This window comes from Amblyraja radiata, chromosome 2 (genome assembly GCF_010909765.2).
Source record: "Amblyraja radiata isolate CabotCenter1 chromosome 2, sAmbRad1.1.pri, whole genome shotgun sequence".
In the NCBI taxonomy this organism is placed as follows: domain Eukaryota; kingdom Metazoa; phylum Chordata; class Chondrichthyes; order Rajiformes; family Rajidae; genus Amblyraja; species Amblyraja radiata.
Window position 1 is genome coordinate 7,807,814 of NC_045957.1, and position 16,379 is coordinate 7,824,192.

At 46.9% G+C, this 16,379-nt stretch overlaps 1 protein-coding gene across 1 annotated transcript in view; it reads right to left on the reverse strand.

Annotated features, from left to right (window-relative positions):
- Positions 1-14,922, reverse strand: part of slc39a4 (solute carrier family 39 member 4) — a 52,719-nt gene extending 37,797 nt beyond the window's left edge. Inside the window, exon 1 of the mRNA XM_033041674.1 lies at positions 14,571-14,922. Coding sequence (XP_032897565.1) covers positions 14,571-14,792 — 222 coding nt within the window. The 5' untranslated portion in view covers positions 14,793-14,922. The remainder of the gene's footprint in view (positions 1-14,570) is intronic.
- Positions 14,923-16,379: the final 1,457 nt, after the last annotated feature.

A 16,379-nucleotide genomic window follows, 5' to 3' on the forward strand; every position in this document is an offset into this window, starting at 1 on the left:
ATAAAAACATAAAAAGTGCTGGAGTAACTCAATAGACAATAGGTGCAGGAGTAGGCCATTTGGCCCTTCGAACCAGCACCGCCATTCAATGTGATCATGGCTGATCATCCCCAATCAGTACCCCGTTCCTGCCTTCTCCCCATATCCCCTGACGCCATTATTTTTAAGAGCCCTATCCAGCTCTCTCTTGAAAGCATCCCGAGAACCTGCCTCCACCGCCCTCTGAGGCAGAGAATTCCACAGACTCACCACTCTGTAACAAAAAGTGTTTCCTCTTCTCCGTTCTAAATGACTTACTCCTTATTCTTAAACTGTGGCCCCTGGTTCTGGACTCCCCCAACATCGGAAACATGTTTCCTGCCTCTAGCGTGTCCAAACCCTTAACAATCTTATATGTTTCAATGAGATATCCTCTCATCCTTCTAAACTCCAGCAAGTCAGGCAGCATCTCTGGAGAATGTAGACAGGGAACCCTTCTCCGGACAGATTGTGGGGGTGGGGAGGAAGAAAGCTGGAAGAGAGGAGGGGCAGGAGATGGCCTGGCAGGTGAGGAGGGCTTTTTGATAGGCAAACGACTGGGCAAGAGGCCAGAGATGAAAAGGCAAAAGATGTGAGACAAATGGATTGAAGAGTTGCAAATTGTGAAGCTAGCGGAAGGAATGTGGGTGGAGTCAGAGGAGAAAGATAGGTGCAAGTCACAGAGGAGGAGGGGAGGGGGGGGAGGAGGGGGGAGAAGTGGGGGTATATGGGGCAAGGGGGGAGGTCATGTAGTTACCTAAAACTGGAGAAGTCAATTCTCATACAAGACAATTGATCTTTTTACAGTGAGTGCACATGTGTAATGAGAAGAATACTATACATGTGGCAGCAACACAAGGAAACGTTGATGCGGGTCTCAGACACACTGAAGGTGCTAAAATCTTGAGCAAAATACAAAGTGCCGGAGGAACTTAGCAGGTCAGGCGGCGTCTGTGGAGGGAATGGGTAGACAAACATTTGGGTTGGCACCCTTCTTCAGACTGATTGCGGTTAAACCTGGCAGTTTGATACAGATCTGTTGTCCTGAAAACAGGTCCTTTCAACCTTGTCAAGCACCAAATTTCTCCATACTTGCTTCTCCATAAATGTTTGGTTTTGCCAATATGGAGAGAATGTAGAATAGTACAGCTCAGGGACAGGCCCTTTGGTCCACAGTGTCTGCACCAGTGCCAAGTTGTGGCACATGATGCCAAGTTACACTAAACTCCTCTGCCTGCATGTTCGTCATCAACAATTGACACTGTCTGGTTGAATCAAGGGGCAAAGATATGGAAAGAGGAAAGACTTCGGATCCCACATGCCGAAACGGCCCCCTCCTGTTTGAAGAAGTAGACACAAGGAACTGCAGATTTCTGGTTTATAAAGAAAAGACACAAAGTGCTGGAGTAACTCAGCAGGTCAGGCAGCACCTCTGGAGAACACGCAGAGGTTTTTGGGTTGGAGCCCTTCTCAGAGTGATCGAGGTGGTGGTTGTGGTGGGGGAGGTAGAATAAAGCCTGGTAAATGATGGAGAGGATACAGGTGAGGAAAATGAGAGCATTGAAGACAAGCCTGTTTAGACAATAGACAATAGGTGCAGGAGTAGGCAATTCGGCGCTTCAAGCCAGCACCGCCATTCAATGTGATCATAGAAACATAGAAAATAGGTGCAGGAGGAGGCCATTTGGCCCTTCGAGCCAGCACCATCATTCATTGTGATCATGGTTGATCGTCCCCAATCATTAACCTGTGCCTGCCTTCTCCCCATATCCCTTGATTCCACTAGCCCCTAGAGCGCTATCTAACTCTCTCTTAAATCCATCCAGTGAGTTGGCCTCCACTGCCCTCTGTGGCAGAGAATTCCACAAATTCACAACTCTCTGGGTGAAAACATTTTTTCTCACCTCAGTCTTAAATGGCCTCCCCTTTATTCTAAGACTGTGGCCCCTGGTTCTGGACTCGCCCAGCATTGGGAATTTTTTTCCTGCATCTAGCTTGTCCAATCCTTTTATAATTTTATAAGTTTCTATAAGATCCCCCCTCATTCTTCTAAACTCCAGTGAATACAAGCCTAGTCTTTTCAAATCTTTCCTCATATGACAGTCCCGCCATCCCAGGGATCAATCTGACTAATCATCCACAATCAGTATCCCGTTCCTGCCTTCTCCCCATATCCCAATGACTCCGCTATCTTTAAGAGCCCTATCTAGCTCTCTCTTGAAAGTATCCAGAGAACCCGCCTCCACCGCCCTGGGGCAGAGAATTCCACAGACTCACAACTCTCCGTGTGAAGAAGCTTATGACAACCGCCGATCAGATCAGAGAAGGTCTAATTATTTCCCACCTCTATTATCTTCCATTTCACCACACCCTCTCGGCCTAGTTCCCACCACACAAAGAGTCGCAGTCTTTGAACAGTGCTATGTGAGACCTATTCATGGATGAATGACTAATTTTCTCTTCCTCATAACTGAGCAACCACGGTGAATTTTGTAATAAAAACGCTGAATATGATATCGCCAGCTACGAGATATAGTAAAGGTTTATTGCTGTCCCACCCTTTCTGAACTGGCACTATCACCGCTTCAGTGTCTCTTAATTTCCAACCTGATACACACATAATGTTGCATGTTTCCACATAACGCTCCCTTCGCTGTTACATAAAACATATTTGATTTCAGACTTCACCCAGTCTGTGGAAAGGTCATTAATCTGAGACATTCAACACTTTCTCTCTCACTCTCTCCCTATCCACAGCTGCTGTCTGACCAGCTGAGCATTTTCAGCATCTTTTTTTGTTTCAGATTCCAGCATCGGCTGAGTTTTTGTTAGGGTCATAGAGTGACCATAGAGTCCCACCTGCCCGCAATCGGTCCATAAAAAGGGCCCGAACGCCGCCGGCTACGGGAGTCAAGATCGTCCCATCAACGGGGGCTCGAGGCCCCCGATCGAGGAAAAACAAAGGAAGAGACTTGATCTTTATTTCGCATTCCACCACAGTGAGGAATGTGTAGGAGTCACTGTAGTGGATGCTCAAGTTAAAATGTGTTCTTGAGTGATTTGTTGCTTTTAATTGTATGACTGACCTGGCCAGTGAAATTCCTCGTATTTTGCAAAACATACTTGGCGATTAAGTGTAATTCTGATTCTGATATCCCTCCAAACATCCTATCAATGTACCTGTCTAACTGTTTCTTAAACAATGGGATAGTCCCAGCCTCAACTACCTCCTCTGGCAGCTTGTCCCATACACCCACCACCCTTTGTGTGAAAAAGTTACCCCTCGGATTCCTATTAAATCTTTTCCCCTTCACCTTGAACCTATATCCTCTGGTCCCCGATTCCCCAAGTTTTTCATAAGTTTGATAACAGGGTAAAATTGAAAGTGAATCAAGATGGCAGTGACTCTGATTCACAAAAGCCAGAATGTGCTTGACATGTTGAATCTTAACTTTATCATATGAACAAATAAAAATAAGGCACAAAAAAAAAAGATTATTTTGAAATAAAATGCTGGAGATACACAGATGGTCAGGAAATATCTGTCAGGAGAGAAACAGGCACCATATTCAGGTTTATTTCAAGCTTCTGCATGGTCACCTCTCAGCCTCTTACGCTCCAAAGAAAAATGTCAGAGCGTGTCCAACCATTCTCCATAACATGGGCGGCAGGGTGGCGCAGCAGTACAGTTGCTTCCCTACAGCACTTGCAGCACCGGAGACCCGGGTTCGATCCCGACTAGGGGTGCTGCCTGTACGGAGTTTGTACGTTCTCCCTGTGACCTGCGTGGGTTTTCTCCGAGATCTTCGGTTTCCTCCCACGCTCTAAAGAGGTTCAGTTTGTAGGTTAATTGGCTTCGTATAAATGTAAAAATGGTCCCTAGTATGTGTTGGATAGTGTTAGTGTGCGGGGATCGCTGGTCGGCGCGGACCCGCCTGTTTTCGCGCTGTATTTCTAAACTAAACTAAACTAAACTAGACTAAGCTCACGCCCGCAGCCCCAGGTAACATTCTGGTAAATCTCTTCTGCAACGGTTACATCGTAATGACAACTTTCCCATAGCTGGGTGATCAGAACTGCACACAGTACTCCCAAGTATGGTGTCACCAATTGTAATATCCCCCTGTAAGACCCTGCTATGACTAGCACAATAAATACACATCTGACATCTTGTAAGGAGGATTTAATCTGAAACACCAACTGAAACTTCTAGAAGGTCACCTGACCTCAGTCACGAGGCACAGGCACATAAACCAGCTTCTGCTCTTGGCCTCAGGGGGCGCTGGCATTTACATTTCTTCCTGCCCCCTCCCCCTCAAATCAGTCTAAAGAAGGATCTTGACCTGAAACGTTGCCTATTTCCTTCGCTCCATAGATGCTGCTGCACCCGCTGAGTTTCTCCAGCATTTTTGTCTACCATCGATTTTCCAGCATCTGCAGTTCCTTCTTAAACACTACATCTCCCGCTTCACTTTGGGGTCAATATAACCTATTTTCAATACTAATAACTTGAACCTTTAATCAATTTAATGTGGATGAAGTACCACAATTAACACAGTGCTGTTCATACTACAAAACTATAAGATCATTGCCTAACTATTTTACATAACAAGTCGAGTTGGGGGTTTTGACCATCGGCCACTGCTCGTGTGAGTCATATTTCCACCTCGTTCTGTGTCGTATTTCTGTTGCGTGCGAGTGCGGCTTGGCTCGCTTCGAGCAGATTCCCCCACCACATAACCTTGTGATGCGGCCTGTGATAGTTCTCTTGAGTCTGGGAGACTAGCTCCTTCTGGGAGAGGGGTTCCTCCTTGTGGGAGAGTGTTCACACTTGTCTGCTGCGTGTTGCCAGGGCTTGGCTCAGCTGCTTCGTGCGCAGGTATGTCCTTCTTGTTTCTGCGGAACTCAGTACCGCTCGGTGTAGAGATGACGTACCTCCGAGGGGACAGGTCTTCTCGTGCAATACGGCCACGTTACCACACGGTTGGTTTGGCATGAAACCACACCTGTTGTTGTTGGTCCAGGCGCGGCAGCGGCTCGGCGCTTGCCTTCACATTGAAGTATGCTGCCTGTTTTTCTTGCCGGACGGCCAGTTGTGGTCCCATGGGAGGGACATGATGAGGCAGTAAGAGTGATAGAGGCGATGGCAATTTACTTCTTAACAGTCTACTGTTCAGTAACTGTGAGGGGGCATAACCGCCTGTCCCGTCGAGGGTATTGCGGTATTCGAGGATGGCATACATCGGGTCATGGTTTGCACACAGCGTTCTATCTACCCGTTGCTCTGTGGATATATGGGACTTGAGGTGACATGGGCAAATTCCCAGTCATCCTGGAACCTACAAAACTCAGCACAGTCAAATTGTCTCGTGTTGTCTGTCATCACCAAGTCAGGAATGCCATTCCCGGGCAAACATGCCCGTCATCTTGCGTATCACCAAACGTGACGTCATGTCCGTCAGTTGCGCTATTTCTGGGTACTTGGAGTAATAGTCCACTACAAGCAAATGGTCAACTCCATCCAAATGGAAGATGTCTGCTCCGACCTTAGACCAAGGTCTGCTGGGGATGAAGTGTGGTTGGAGCGGCTCGCTTGCTTGTGCTTTCCTGGTCGCCTGGCATATCGAGGAAGTTCCCACTGTGTCCTCTATCTGTACAATCATTCCTGGCCACGCAAATAAATTGCGGGCTCGTTGTTTAAGTTTCACTACTCCCAGATGTGATTCATGTAGCGCGTTCAGCACCTGCCTTCGCATGCTTTGGGGGACGACGATTCGGTTTTCCCTCAAGACTAATCCATCTACTTCAACCAGCTCGTCATGGTATGCATGAAACGGAGTCAAGTCCGAGGGCAGATCACGCCTGTTACTAGGCCTACCCTTTCTTATATACTCGCACAACAGTGTTAAGGTTCGATCTTTTTTTGTTTCAGCCTTGAACTGCGCAAGGCGCTCGTCTGACATGTGTAGGATGGCTTCTACAGCATGTATCACGTCACGGGCTTTATGACTCCTGAGCTTTCCATGCGCTCTAATTCGGCTTTGACCTTATCCCTGAGCACATAGGGGATAGTGCGGGGTGGGTTTTGCTTATGTTGCACGTTCCCTTGCAATGCTATGGTGTACTCATGTCTTTTTAGCCTTCCCAGCCCTTGGAAAAGCTCAAGGTTTTCCTCAATGATCCTCGCAGTGCATGATGGGCTCGCACTCACGCCATCAACCGCCTCCTTTCGCACAAGAAGCCCTAACTTCTCACACGTCAGTTTCCCAAATATGGGTTTCACATTCCCCCTCACTATTTGAAAGACAACCCTATATTCCTTCTTACCTAATTTAACGTTCCCCTTTGCCTGCCCCACGGGTTTCATTGTATGTCCAGAGTATGACCTCAGTGTCACATTCGTGTTCAGTAAGGCAAGACCAGTCTTTCTGAACAAGTGCTCTGGCAGGATGTCCACTTGAGCTCCAGAGTCAAGTTTGAACTCAATGTCCACATTGTTGATGCTGCACATCTGGTCCCCATTCACACGTCGACTCAATAACGGCGTCAATCACGGCGTCAATGTAGAATACGTCAAAGTCGCCGTCCACTGGCTCAGGCAGCGGTGAAGCGGTCATCTCGACGTCGCGGACGTCACGGCTCCAGTCCCCGGACTTTTGTCTAATTAGCTGGTCATGTTGTCGGAAACGTGGGCCGCTGTTGGGTATTTCCCGGGCAGTCGGAGGATCTGGAAAGATGTCCGATCTCTCCGCAGGTGTGACATCTCATGTACTGAGCAGGGCAGTAGTTGGTTTTATGCCCGCGGGTGCATGACCGGCAGACGGTATCCCAGCTACACTAGTCCCACTTGCCTGCGCTTGGTCCATATCCCTCCAAACCTGTCCTATCCATGTACCTGTCTAACTGTTTCTTAAATGTTGGGATAGTCCCAGCCTCAACTACCTCCTCTGGCAGCTTGTTCCATACACCCACCACCCTTTGTGTGAAAAAGTTGCCGCTCGGATTCCTATTAAATCTTTTCCCCTTCATCTTGAACCTCTGGTCCTCGATTCCCCTACTCTGGGCAAGAGACTCTGTGCATCTACCCGATCTATTCCACTCGTGATTTTGTATACCTCTATAAGAGGGAAGGAGGGGTGAGGCAGGGGCCAGCAGGCAATCCTTTATACTTATCCTTTATACTTAGGCAATCCTTATCCTCTGGACTTAAGAGATTTGATTGCAACCAAGCAAAAAACAAAGTGCTGAAGGAACTCAGCAGGTCAGGCAGCATCTGTGGAGGGAAATTGATGGACAACATTTCAGGTCAGGACCCTTCTACAAGTCCAATCCGAAGAAGGGTGCCGAACATTAATGTTACTGTCCCTCAGGCCTCTTTGAAATCTTTCCCCTGTCACCTTTAACCTTTAACCTATGCTCCAGTGTATGATCCCCTACCCTGGGGAAAAGGCCGGAGCTGTTCACCTTATTTCTGTCCTTTGTGACATTTTATCTCCAAGTTCACTTCTCGACCTTCCACACTTCAAGGAAAAAGACCCAGCCTACCCAGCCTCTCTTTAAACCCTCCAGCCCTGGTAACATCCTCGTAAAACTTTTCAGCACCCTCTCTAGTTGACTTGAGATAATCATCTTCATTCTTCGCTGTACATTCATTACTTATGTTACCTCGAAACCTGCTCCCAACATTTACATCCAAATTGTTAATATAATAATGAACAATAGTGAACCCAAAACTGATCACTGTATACCACTCTTAATGGATCTCCAGCCTGAAAAACAACCATCTATAAAAACAATCATCCACAATCACCCTCTGTTTCCTACCTTCAAGCCAATTTTGGATCCATTTGATAGTTTAATTTATTGTCCTGTGTACAATCAGCGAAAATAATTTGGCCAGCTCATCCTGTTTCTTATCTGATCTAATCTTCCAAACCAACATGCTGTGAAGAACCTTGTCCAAGGCCTTGCTAAAGTTGATGGAGACAATGTCTCAATCTTCTTGGTCATCTCCTCAAAAAGCGCAATCAAATTGGTGAGATATAATTTACCACACACAGCCATGCTGACTATGCCCAGCCAGTCCTTGCTTTTCCAAATGTATGTCGATCCCGTCTCTCAAAATGTCCTCCAGTAACCTGCCCGCCACTGATAGTGTGTTTAGTGGTCTCTTGTCCCCAAGATTTTTCTTGCAGCCTTTCGTAACAGTATCCACTCATCAGGCTTCCGGGACCTCACTCGTGGCTTTCAATTTACAAATATCTCTGCCAGGGTCCAATTTCTTCCATGACTGCAGTTTTTTTTATGATCATTAAACTGGGCAACTTTGTGTGCATAAGAAGCATTGGGGACACAACATAGAACAGTACAGCACAGGAACAGGCCCTTCGGTACAATGCCTATGGCAAAAATCATGCCAAGTTGAACTAATCTCCTCTGCCTGCACATGATCCATATCGGAATCAGAATCAGAATCAGAATACGAGGAATTTCATTGGCCAGGTCAGTCATATAATTAAAGCAACAGATCACTCAAAAACACATTTTAACATAAACATCCACCACAGTGACTCCTACACATTTCTCACTGTGATGGAAGGCGAAATAAAGTTCAAGTCCTTCCCTTAGTTCTCCCTCGGTCGGGGGTCCCGAGCCCTCCGATGACGGGACGGTCTTGATTCCTGTAGCCGGCGGCGTTCTGGCCCTCCGTGTCGAGGCGTCCTGCTCCCGCACCAGGGGGATGTCAGCTCCCCCGCACCGGGCGATCGAACCTCGCGTCTGGGCTGGTCGAGCCTTCTGCGGCGTAGGAACTCCCGATGGCAAGTCCGCAGGCCGCGGTGGGAGCGATCCCAGGCAAGGGATCCGCTCCAATGTTAAGTCTGCTCCCCGCGGTGGAGCTCACGACAGTCCGAGGCGGTTCCCAGCTCCAGCGATGGTAGGCCGCAGAGCCCGGAGAATGTGATCCGAAATCAATCACATCTCCGGGAAGGTAAGAACTTGAAAAAAAGTTTCCCCCGACCCCCTCCCCAATATAAAACAAACCGAAGTACATTAAAACAAACTCTTCACAGACGCCAAAAATAACAAAAGATGAAAAAACGAACGGACTGCCGGCAGGGCTGCCATCTCCCCGGCGCCCCTGGTGGTCCCTCCATTCCCTGCATATCTAAAAGCCATTGCATCTTTCTCTATGATTAACCCTGGCAGCACGTTCGAGGCACACACCACTCTCTGGATAAACATACTTGCCCCGCACATCTACTTTAAACTTCCCTCCACTCACCATGAAGCTATACCCTCTGGTCTTTGACATTTCCACCCGAGTAAAAAGGTTTGGAGTATCTGTGGCTCTCATTATTTTAAATACTTCTCAGGTCTGCCCCTCAACCTCCGATGTTCCAGAGAAAACAATCCCAGTTGGTCCCACCTCTCGCTGTAGCTAATATCCTCTAATGTAGGCGGCATGCTGCAGATGCTGGAATCTTGGGCAGGATCTTTGCTCAGGACTCTGCTGGATTTCTTGATCACTCTAATCGTCTCTCAAAGATAACATCACAGCAGAAGAATGATCACACTGTTTAAAATTGCTGGAGAAACTCAGCGGGTGAGGCAGCATTTATGGAGCGAAGGAATAGTTGACGTTTCAGGTCAAAATCTTTCTTCAGACTGATGTGGGGGGGGTGGGCGGGAAAAAGAAAGGAAGAGGTGGAGACAGTAGGCTGTGGGAGAGCTGGGAAGGGGAGGGGAAGGAGGGAGAAAGCAAGGACTACCTGAAATTGGAGGTCAATGTTCATACCGCTGGGGTGTAAACTACCCAAGCAAAATATGAGGTGCTGTTCCTCCAATTGGCAGTGGGCCTCACTCTGGCAATAGAGGAGGCCCAGGCCGAACTGGGAGGTCTGGAACCGGAGCTGGAATCCAAGATGGAGGCGCAGGCAAGTGCCGGGAAAACAAACGTAGTGTGGTAACGGGTCTGGGTTACGACGTGGTCGTAGAGTTGGTGGGAAGGGAGAATCACAGAGGGGGGGCAGTGAGAGAGGAGGTTGCTAAACTGTCTTCGGAGAGAGGAGGAGAACATCTTCAAAGTAGACATCCCTTGAGGAGATCTCGCAGTGGAGTAGACGAAATGTTTAAGAAAGAACTCCAGATGCTGGAAAAATCGAAGGTAGACAAAAATGCTGGAGAAACTCAGCGGGTGAGTCAGTTCTTTCTTATACCTTCGATTTTTCCAGCATCTGGAGTTCTTTCTTAAACATTTCGTCTACTCCACTGCGAGATCTCCTCAAGGGATGTCTACTTTGAAGATGTTCTCCTCCTCTCCCCGAAGACAGTTTAGCAACCTCCTCTCTCACTGCCGCCCCCCCCCCCCCCCCTCCCTCTGTAATACCACGTCGTAACCCAGACCCGTTACCACACCAGGTTTGTTTTCTCGGGACTTGCCTGCGCCTCCATCTTGTACCTCGTGGATTCCAGCTCCGATTCCAGACCTCCCAGTTTGGCCTGGGCCTTCTCCATTGCCAGAGTGAGGCCCACCGTAAATTGGAGGAAAACAGCATCTTATATTTCGCTTGGATAGTTTACACCCCAGCGGTATGAACATTGACTTCTCCAATTTCAGGTAGTCCTTGCTTTCTCCCTCCTTCCCCTCCCCTTCCCAGCTCTCCCACAAGCCCACTGTCTCTGCCTCTTCCTTTCTTTTTCCCGCCCCCAATCTCCTCTCTCACTGCCCCGACATCAGACTGAAGAAAGGTCTCGACCCGAAACGTTGCCTATTCCTTCGCTCCATAGATGCTGCCCCACCCGCTGTGTTTCTCCAGCATTTTTGTCTGTTTAAAATTGTGGCCAAGACTATGAAAGGTGTTCACACAATCATTGGCACCAGGCTCAAAAGCAAACATTAATATTTTCTTAACCTTTTGACGACAGGTTTTGGCATTTTGACAAACTGAGTTTTGACAAATTGTTTTTTTGCGGATCTGTTGCCATGGATTTGAACCAGAAACTGCTCCAAGACCCAGCACGATCAAATCACATGATGCAGGTGCAAGGAATTGCTGGTGCTGGTTTACAAAGGAAAACACAAAATGTTGGAGTAACTCAGCAGATCAGGCAGCGCCTCTCAATAGACAGGCGATGTTTCGGGTCAGGACCCATCTTCAGACTGATTCTCATCAATCTGAAGAGGGGGTCACGATCCGAAACATCACCTGTCCATGTCCTCCAGAGATGCTACCTGACCCGCTGAGCTACTCTAGCACTTTGTGTCTTTAATTACGTGATCCTTTTGCGTCCCCGGTGGATTGCAACCTTGTCGTGGTCGGGGAGCTTGTGTGTCAGTGACCCCTAGAGCTATGCCAGCGGGAGATTCGTCTCCTGTTAGGGTCTCCCATGCAGGACAGATCGAAGGGTAGAGGCGAGACAAAGAGCGATCCACTGGTCCTCCAGGTTGGAGGTTGAGCACAGGGCTAACAACCCTGTCTCGTATAACAAATATGTTACGGAAACAGCAACTGAAGGAATCGACACTACTGGGCGTGATGGACTTCCAGGGCTATCGACAGATGCTAGGATGAATGTCAATGGTGAAAGCCAAAAGGAAGAGAACCAGACAGCATCCCAAGAATAGCCCTGCACTGGACACCGGAAGGGAAAAGGAAAAGAGGGAGACCCAAAACCACCTGGTGTCGAACTGTAGAGGAGGAAATGAAAACAATGGACTTGACCTGGGGTAGTGTCCAAAAGCTAGCCCAGAACACACAGGAGTGGAGGAACTTCGTTGCTGCCCTACATGCCAGGGGGCATCATAGGCAGTAAGTAAGTAAATATTGCATCGCTTATTTGCTAGGCTTTCCATTGTTGCTTTCTCAACTCATTGATGGACTCCCTCCATGTTTGTCAAGATTTGTGAGTGAACAAAAGGCGTGGCATCCTTCAGAACAAATAAGTTTGATCACATACGTACTTTTAACTTGTTTTCAGTGGATAAAATGGTTCCTTTCATGGAACAGTACTGGACAGGAACAGGCCCTTCGGCCCACAATGTCCACACCGAACATGATGTCTCCTCCACCTGCACATGATCCATATCCCTCCATTCCCTACATATCCAAAAGCCTCTTAAACGCCACTTATTTCTTCTGTCTCCACCACTACCCCTGGTCTCCACCACTACCACTACCACACCACTTCCAGCCCCCCACAACTGAGTAAAAATAAAACTTGCCCTTCCCCATTAAATTTTGCTCACATTCTGCTTGTTCTTAGTCGGTAGAATGGAAGCACAAGAGAGACTGCAGATATTGGAATCTTGAGCAAAATACACAAAGTGCCGAATGATGCCAGCCAGTTTTTATGGAGGGAAACGTCAGATTGAAAAAGGGTCCCGTCCCAAAATGTCGCCTCCCCATTTCCCTACAGAGACGCTACCTGACGCAGCACTTTGTGTATGTTTTTTCTTCAGCTTTTGCTCCTGGATCTCTCAGGGCTGAGAATTGCAACTTCATCCGTAACTTCCAGGCTCTCCTCCCCACATCAAAGCTTTCCTCCTCTCTCCAATCTATTTGATTAACGATTGGTACTGGCCAAATACTTTCTTAACATTGTGGAAGAATTGCATTCCTTTCCTGTTGAGTTCTTCAGTTGTTTAGTAATTTGCAATGAATCACAGTTCTGTGGCCATTCACTGTTCTTTTAAAAATGTTCCCTTTGTTAAACTTGAGTGCAATGTACGATATGTCAGCGAACTAATGTGTCGAAATGCCTTCCTGGTACAAAATGCCTTTGAACTATCGATATTTTAGAAAAAGATAAAACAATGAAACAGTACCAACATGCAGAAAGGTCATAGTAAACTCTCGAAGAAGACAAACAACGTTTCACAGTAGTGCTGCTATTTCAAAGCTCCGGTGTCCTTGGTCCGATCCCAACTTCCACAGTTACCTTTGTGGAATGCGCACCTTCCCCCCCCCAGGCTGCTGTATTTATCTCCTGGTGCACGGCTAAGTGAGTTGATGGACAATGTGATTTAAACTAACTAGGTTCAGACTCGAAGGGCCTGTTTCTTTGCTTTAATTCTCTATGATCTTACACTTTCAGAAAGCCTATTCTAGACTCACTGTAGAAATAGGTCTCGACTGGTTCATTTCTGTGAAAATTATTTTAAACTTGTGTTTTCTCTTCACCGGCCTTCCTTCCACAAGAAAGACCATTCCATATTTTACTCTGAGACCTCGTCCTGATCAGTAAAATCTCTTTGAAATCAGTTGTAAGGAGAACAACACCAGCTTCTCTAGTTTTTTTGTCGATCTATGGTCCTTCATTCGTGACACGATACTAGCAGTAAAACGTTCACACAAGAGACTGCCGATGCAAAACACAAAGGTAGACAAAACTGCTGGAGAAACTCAGTGGGTGAGGCAGCATCTATGGAGCGAAGAAATAGGCGACGTTTCGGGTCGAGACCCTTCTTCAGACTGGTACTAATAGCCTGGTCTGGTCTGAAGAAGGGTCTCGACCCGAAACATCGCCTATTCCTTCTTCTACATAGATGCTACCTCACCCGCTGAGTTTCTCCAGCATTTTTGTCTGCCTTTGATTTTTCCAGCATCTGCAGTTCTATCTTAAGCATTGAGCAAAAGTTCAAGTTCAAGTGAGTTTATTGTCATGTGTCCCTGTATAGGACAATGACATTCTTGCTTTGCTTCAGCACACAGAACATAGTAGGCATTTACTACAAAACAGATCAGTGTGTCCATATACCATAATATAAATATATACACACATGAATAAATAAACTGATAAAGTGCAAATAACAGATAATGGGTTATTAATAATTCACAATGTCAGTGGGTCAGGCAGCATCTGCGGAGGGAATGGCAGACGACTTTTCGGGTCGGGACCCTTCTTCTGATTTTGAAGGGATGCTGCCTGACCCGCTGAATTCCTCCGTCATTCTGTGCTTTGTTCCCCTTTCCAGCAGGTCCTCCTTCGAACCTTCTTCAAGTCAAGTCAAGTCACTTTTATTTCTATAGCACATTTAAAAAACAACTCTCGTTGACCAAAGTTCTTTACATTGTTGGAGGTACTAACGTCCAACATCATCGTCGATGGCAAAATGGCGCAACTCCCCAGTTGCCCAACCCCCCACCCACACCAGCAGTCAGTCAATTAATATTGTGTGGCAATGAACTAAGCCCAACGTAGCCATTTAGGAAAATTTAATTCTTTAGCTGAAACAAAGGAAGCAAAGTTCCGGATTAGATTTTTGCCTTCTTTAACTCCTCTTGTTTCTGCACTCAATGGATCTGAACAGTTCCCATCTCCAGAATATGTTAACATTCATTCATAAATCACAACAGGAGGATTTGAGTTGCAGAATCTTAATCCACACCATTACAGAACACATATACTGGGTGATTATATTCTCAGTCGCTTTTTTAATTTAAAACGAACCAAATAGCAAAGTGAGTGCTTTGAGTGGCCTTCAGGTGGCACCAGCAGTCTGCAGTGGAGTTAGTCCCTAAAACACATTGATCGGAAAGCTTTGCTTTTACCTTTTCACACGGCACCTCGGAACACTGCACACGGTTCTCCAAGACACTTAGTAAAGAGGTGACTGCCGTCTCAGTCAGGATGTCCTCCCCTGGCACCAGAAGGTCCACCACTCTTCTGAAGAGCTCCTGCCCAGTGACAGAGGGAGATTCGTCTCCTCGCGAGGCAGCCAGCTTCAGGGCAGCCAGGAGCACAGGGAGCAGAGCAAACAGCCCAGTCATCATGCTGCAAATCAATAAAAAGAGGAAAAGAATCTCTCCAACACAACTTCACTCAAAGACTTCCAGACGAGATACTGAGGCAAAGAGTTTCAAATGGGCTGCTGGTTTAATTTGATGATTTTTATATCTAACCAAGTGGCAAATGGCCCCCCTCCCTCCTCCTTGCTCTTGATTGGCTCGGGAAAGATTAATGATGTCAAACCATTCACAATTTACAGGAAACTCCCAGGTTTGCTAATCTCGCTTTTTGATTGACACAGAACCAGTTCTACGGCCCTTCGAGGTGAACATGCTCACCTTGAATGAACCATTTCATTTTAACTCCCAACAGGTCGAGAAGGACAGTAAACATATGTTTCCAAAAAGAGAAAAACTACACCCACCGTGAAAGGGCTTCACCGACGTACACGCCAAACCTCATCCGTCCCTTTCATAACCAAAAACATGGGAAAGCACCAATCAATACCACGTCAAACATCCTTCCCCTGGATTATGTCCACGTACACTCATAGCTACACTTGTATTTGTTCAAATAGCCGTCTTCATTCAAGTGAGAACCCCATTGTTCCACTCCAGCTGCACATAACAATAAAGCTCTCTTGATTCTTTCCCTCTTTGTTGGTGGTAACCTTCCTCCTCATTATCGTCCGTCACTTCAGTTTTTACTTGGTGCAGATTTTTTTTTTTATTATTGTTCATTGTTTTATTAAACCTTGAACATGCTGATCAGCTCGGCGTTCTGGGCTAGTCGCATTTGCATGCATTTAGCTTATATCCAAAGGAACCCTTTCCCGTCCATACATCTATAGAGAGTCGTAATTGTATCTGCTTCTGTAGCTTCCACTAGCAGCTCATTCCAGCTATGGGCCTACCCTCTGTGTGAAAAAGTTGCCCCCTGAGCTGCCTCTTAAATCTCTCCCCTCTCACCTTAAGCCTGTGCCATCTCGTTTTTAGAATCCTCTACCCTGAGAAAAAGACTGTGAGCGTTATCACATTATCCATGCCCCTCATGGTTTTGTGTACTTCAGTAAGGTTAATAATTAAGCCTCAGGGCTCATCCAAATATTTCCGGTTAACTTCAGAGGCCTTCAGAGGTGGGTTAATCTGGAATCCGGGACTCAGGCTGGAAATTACAGGTTGCACTGACAACGCGAAAAACAATGATAATGGAATCTGAAACGACCACAGAAGAGTTGTTTTTCAACGCTGCTAGCTTCAGGGCAGGCTGAATGAACTCAGCTGTCAGGCCGCGTATGTGGAAAGTGGAACCACTTATTGTTTCATGCTTGGGAGCCTTCCTCTGAACTGGCACAGCTATTTAAAACCTTGCAACCGAACGAGTGTTGAGGAAGGTCAAACTGTTTCTCTTTCCAGAGGGATCATTGTGGCCAAAGTTAATAACCCCCTGAAAGTGGCAACACCAGTAGAGTGGTAAAGAGCTTACATTTGGTATGCTTGACTTCATCGGTCGGGGCATTTGGGTAAAAGAGGCACAAAGTCATGTTGCAGCTTCATGGGATGTTTGGTTGGACCACATTTAGAGTATTGCACGCAGTTCTGGTCACACCATTGCAGGAAGGATGTGGAGGC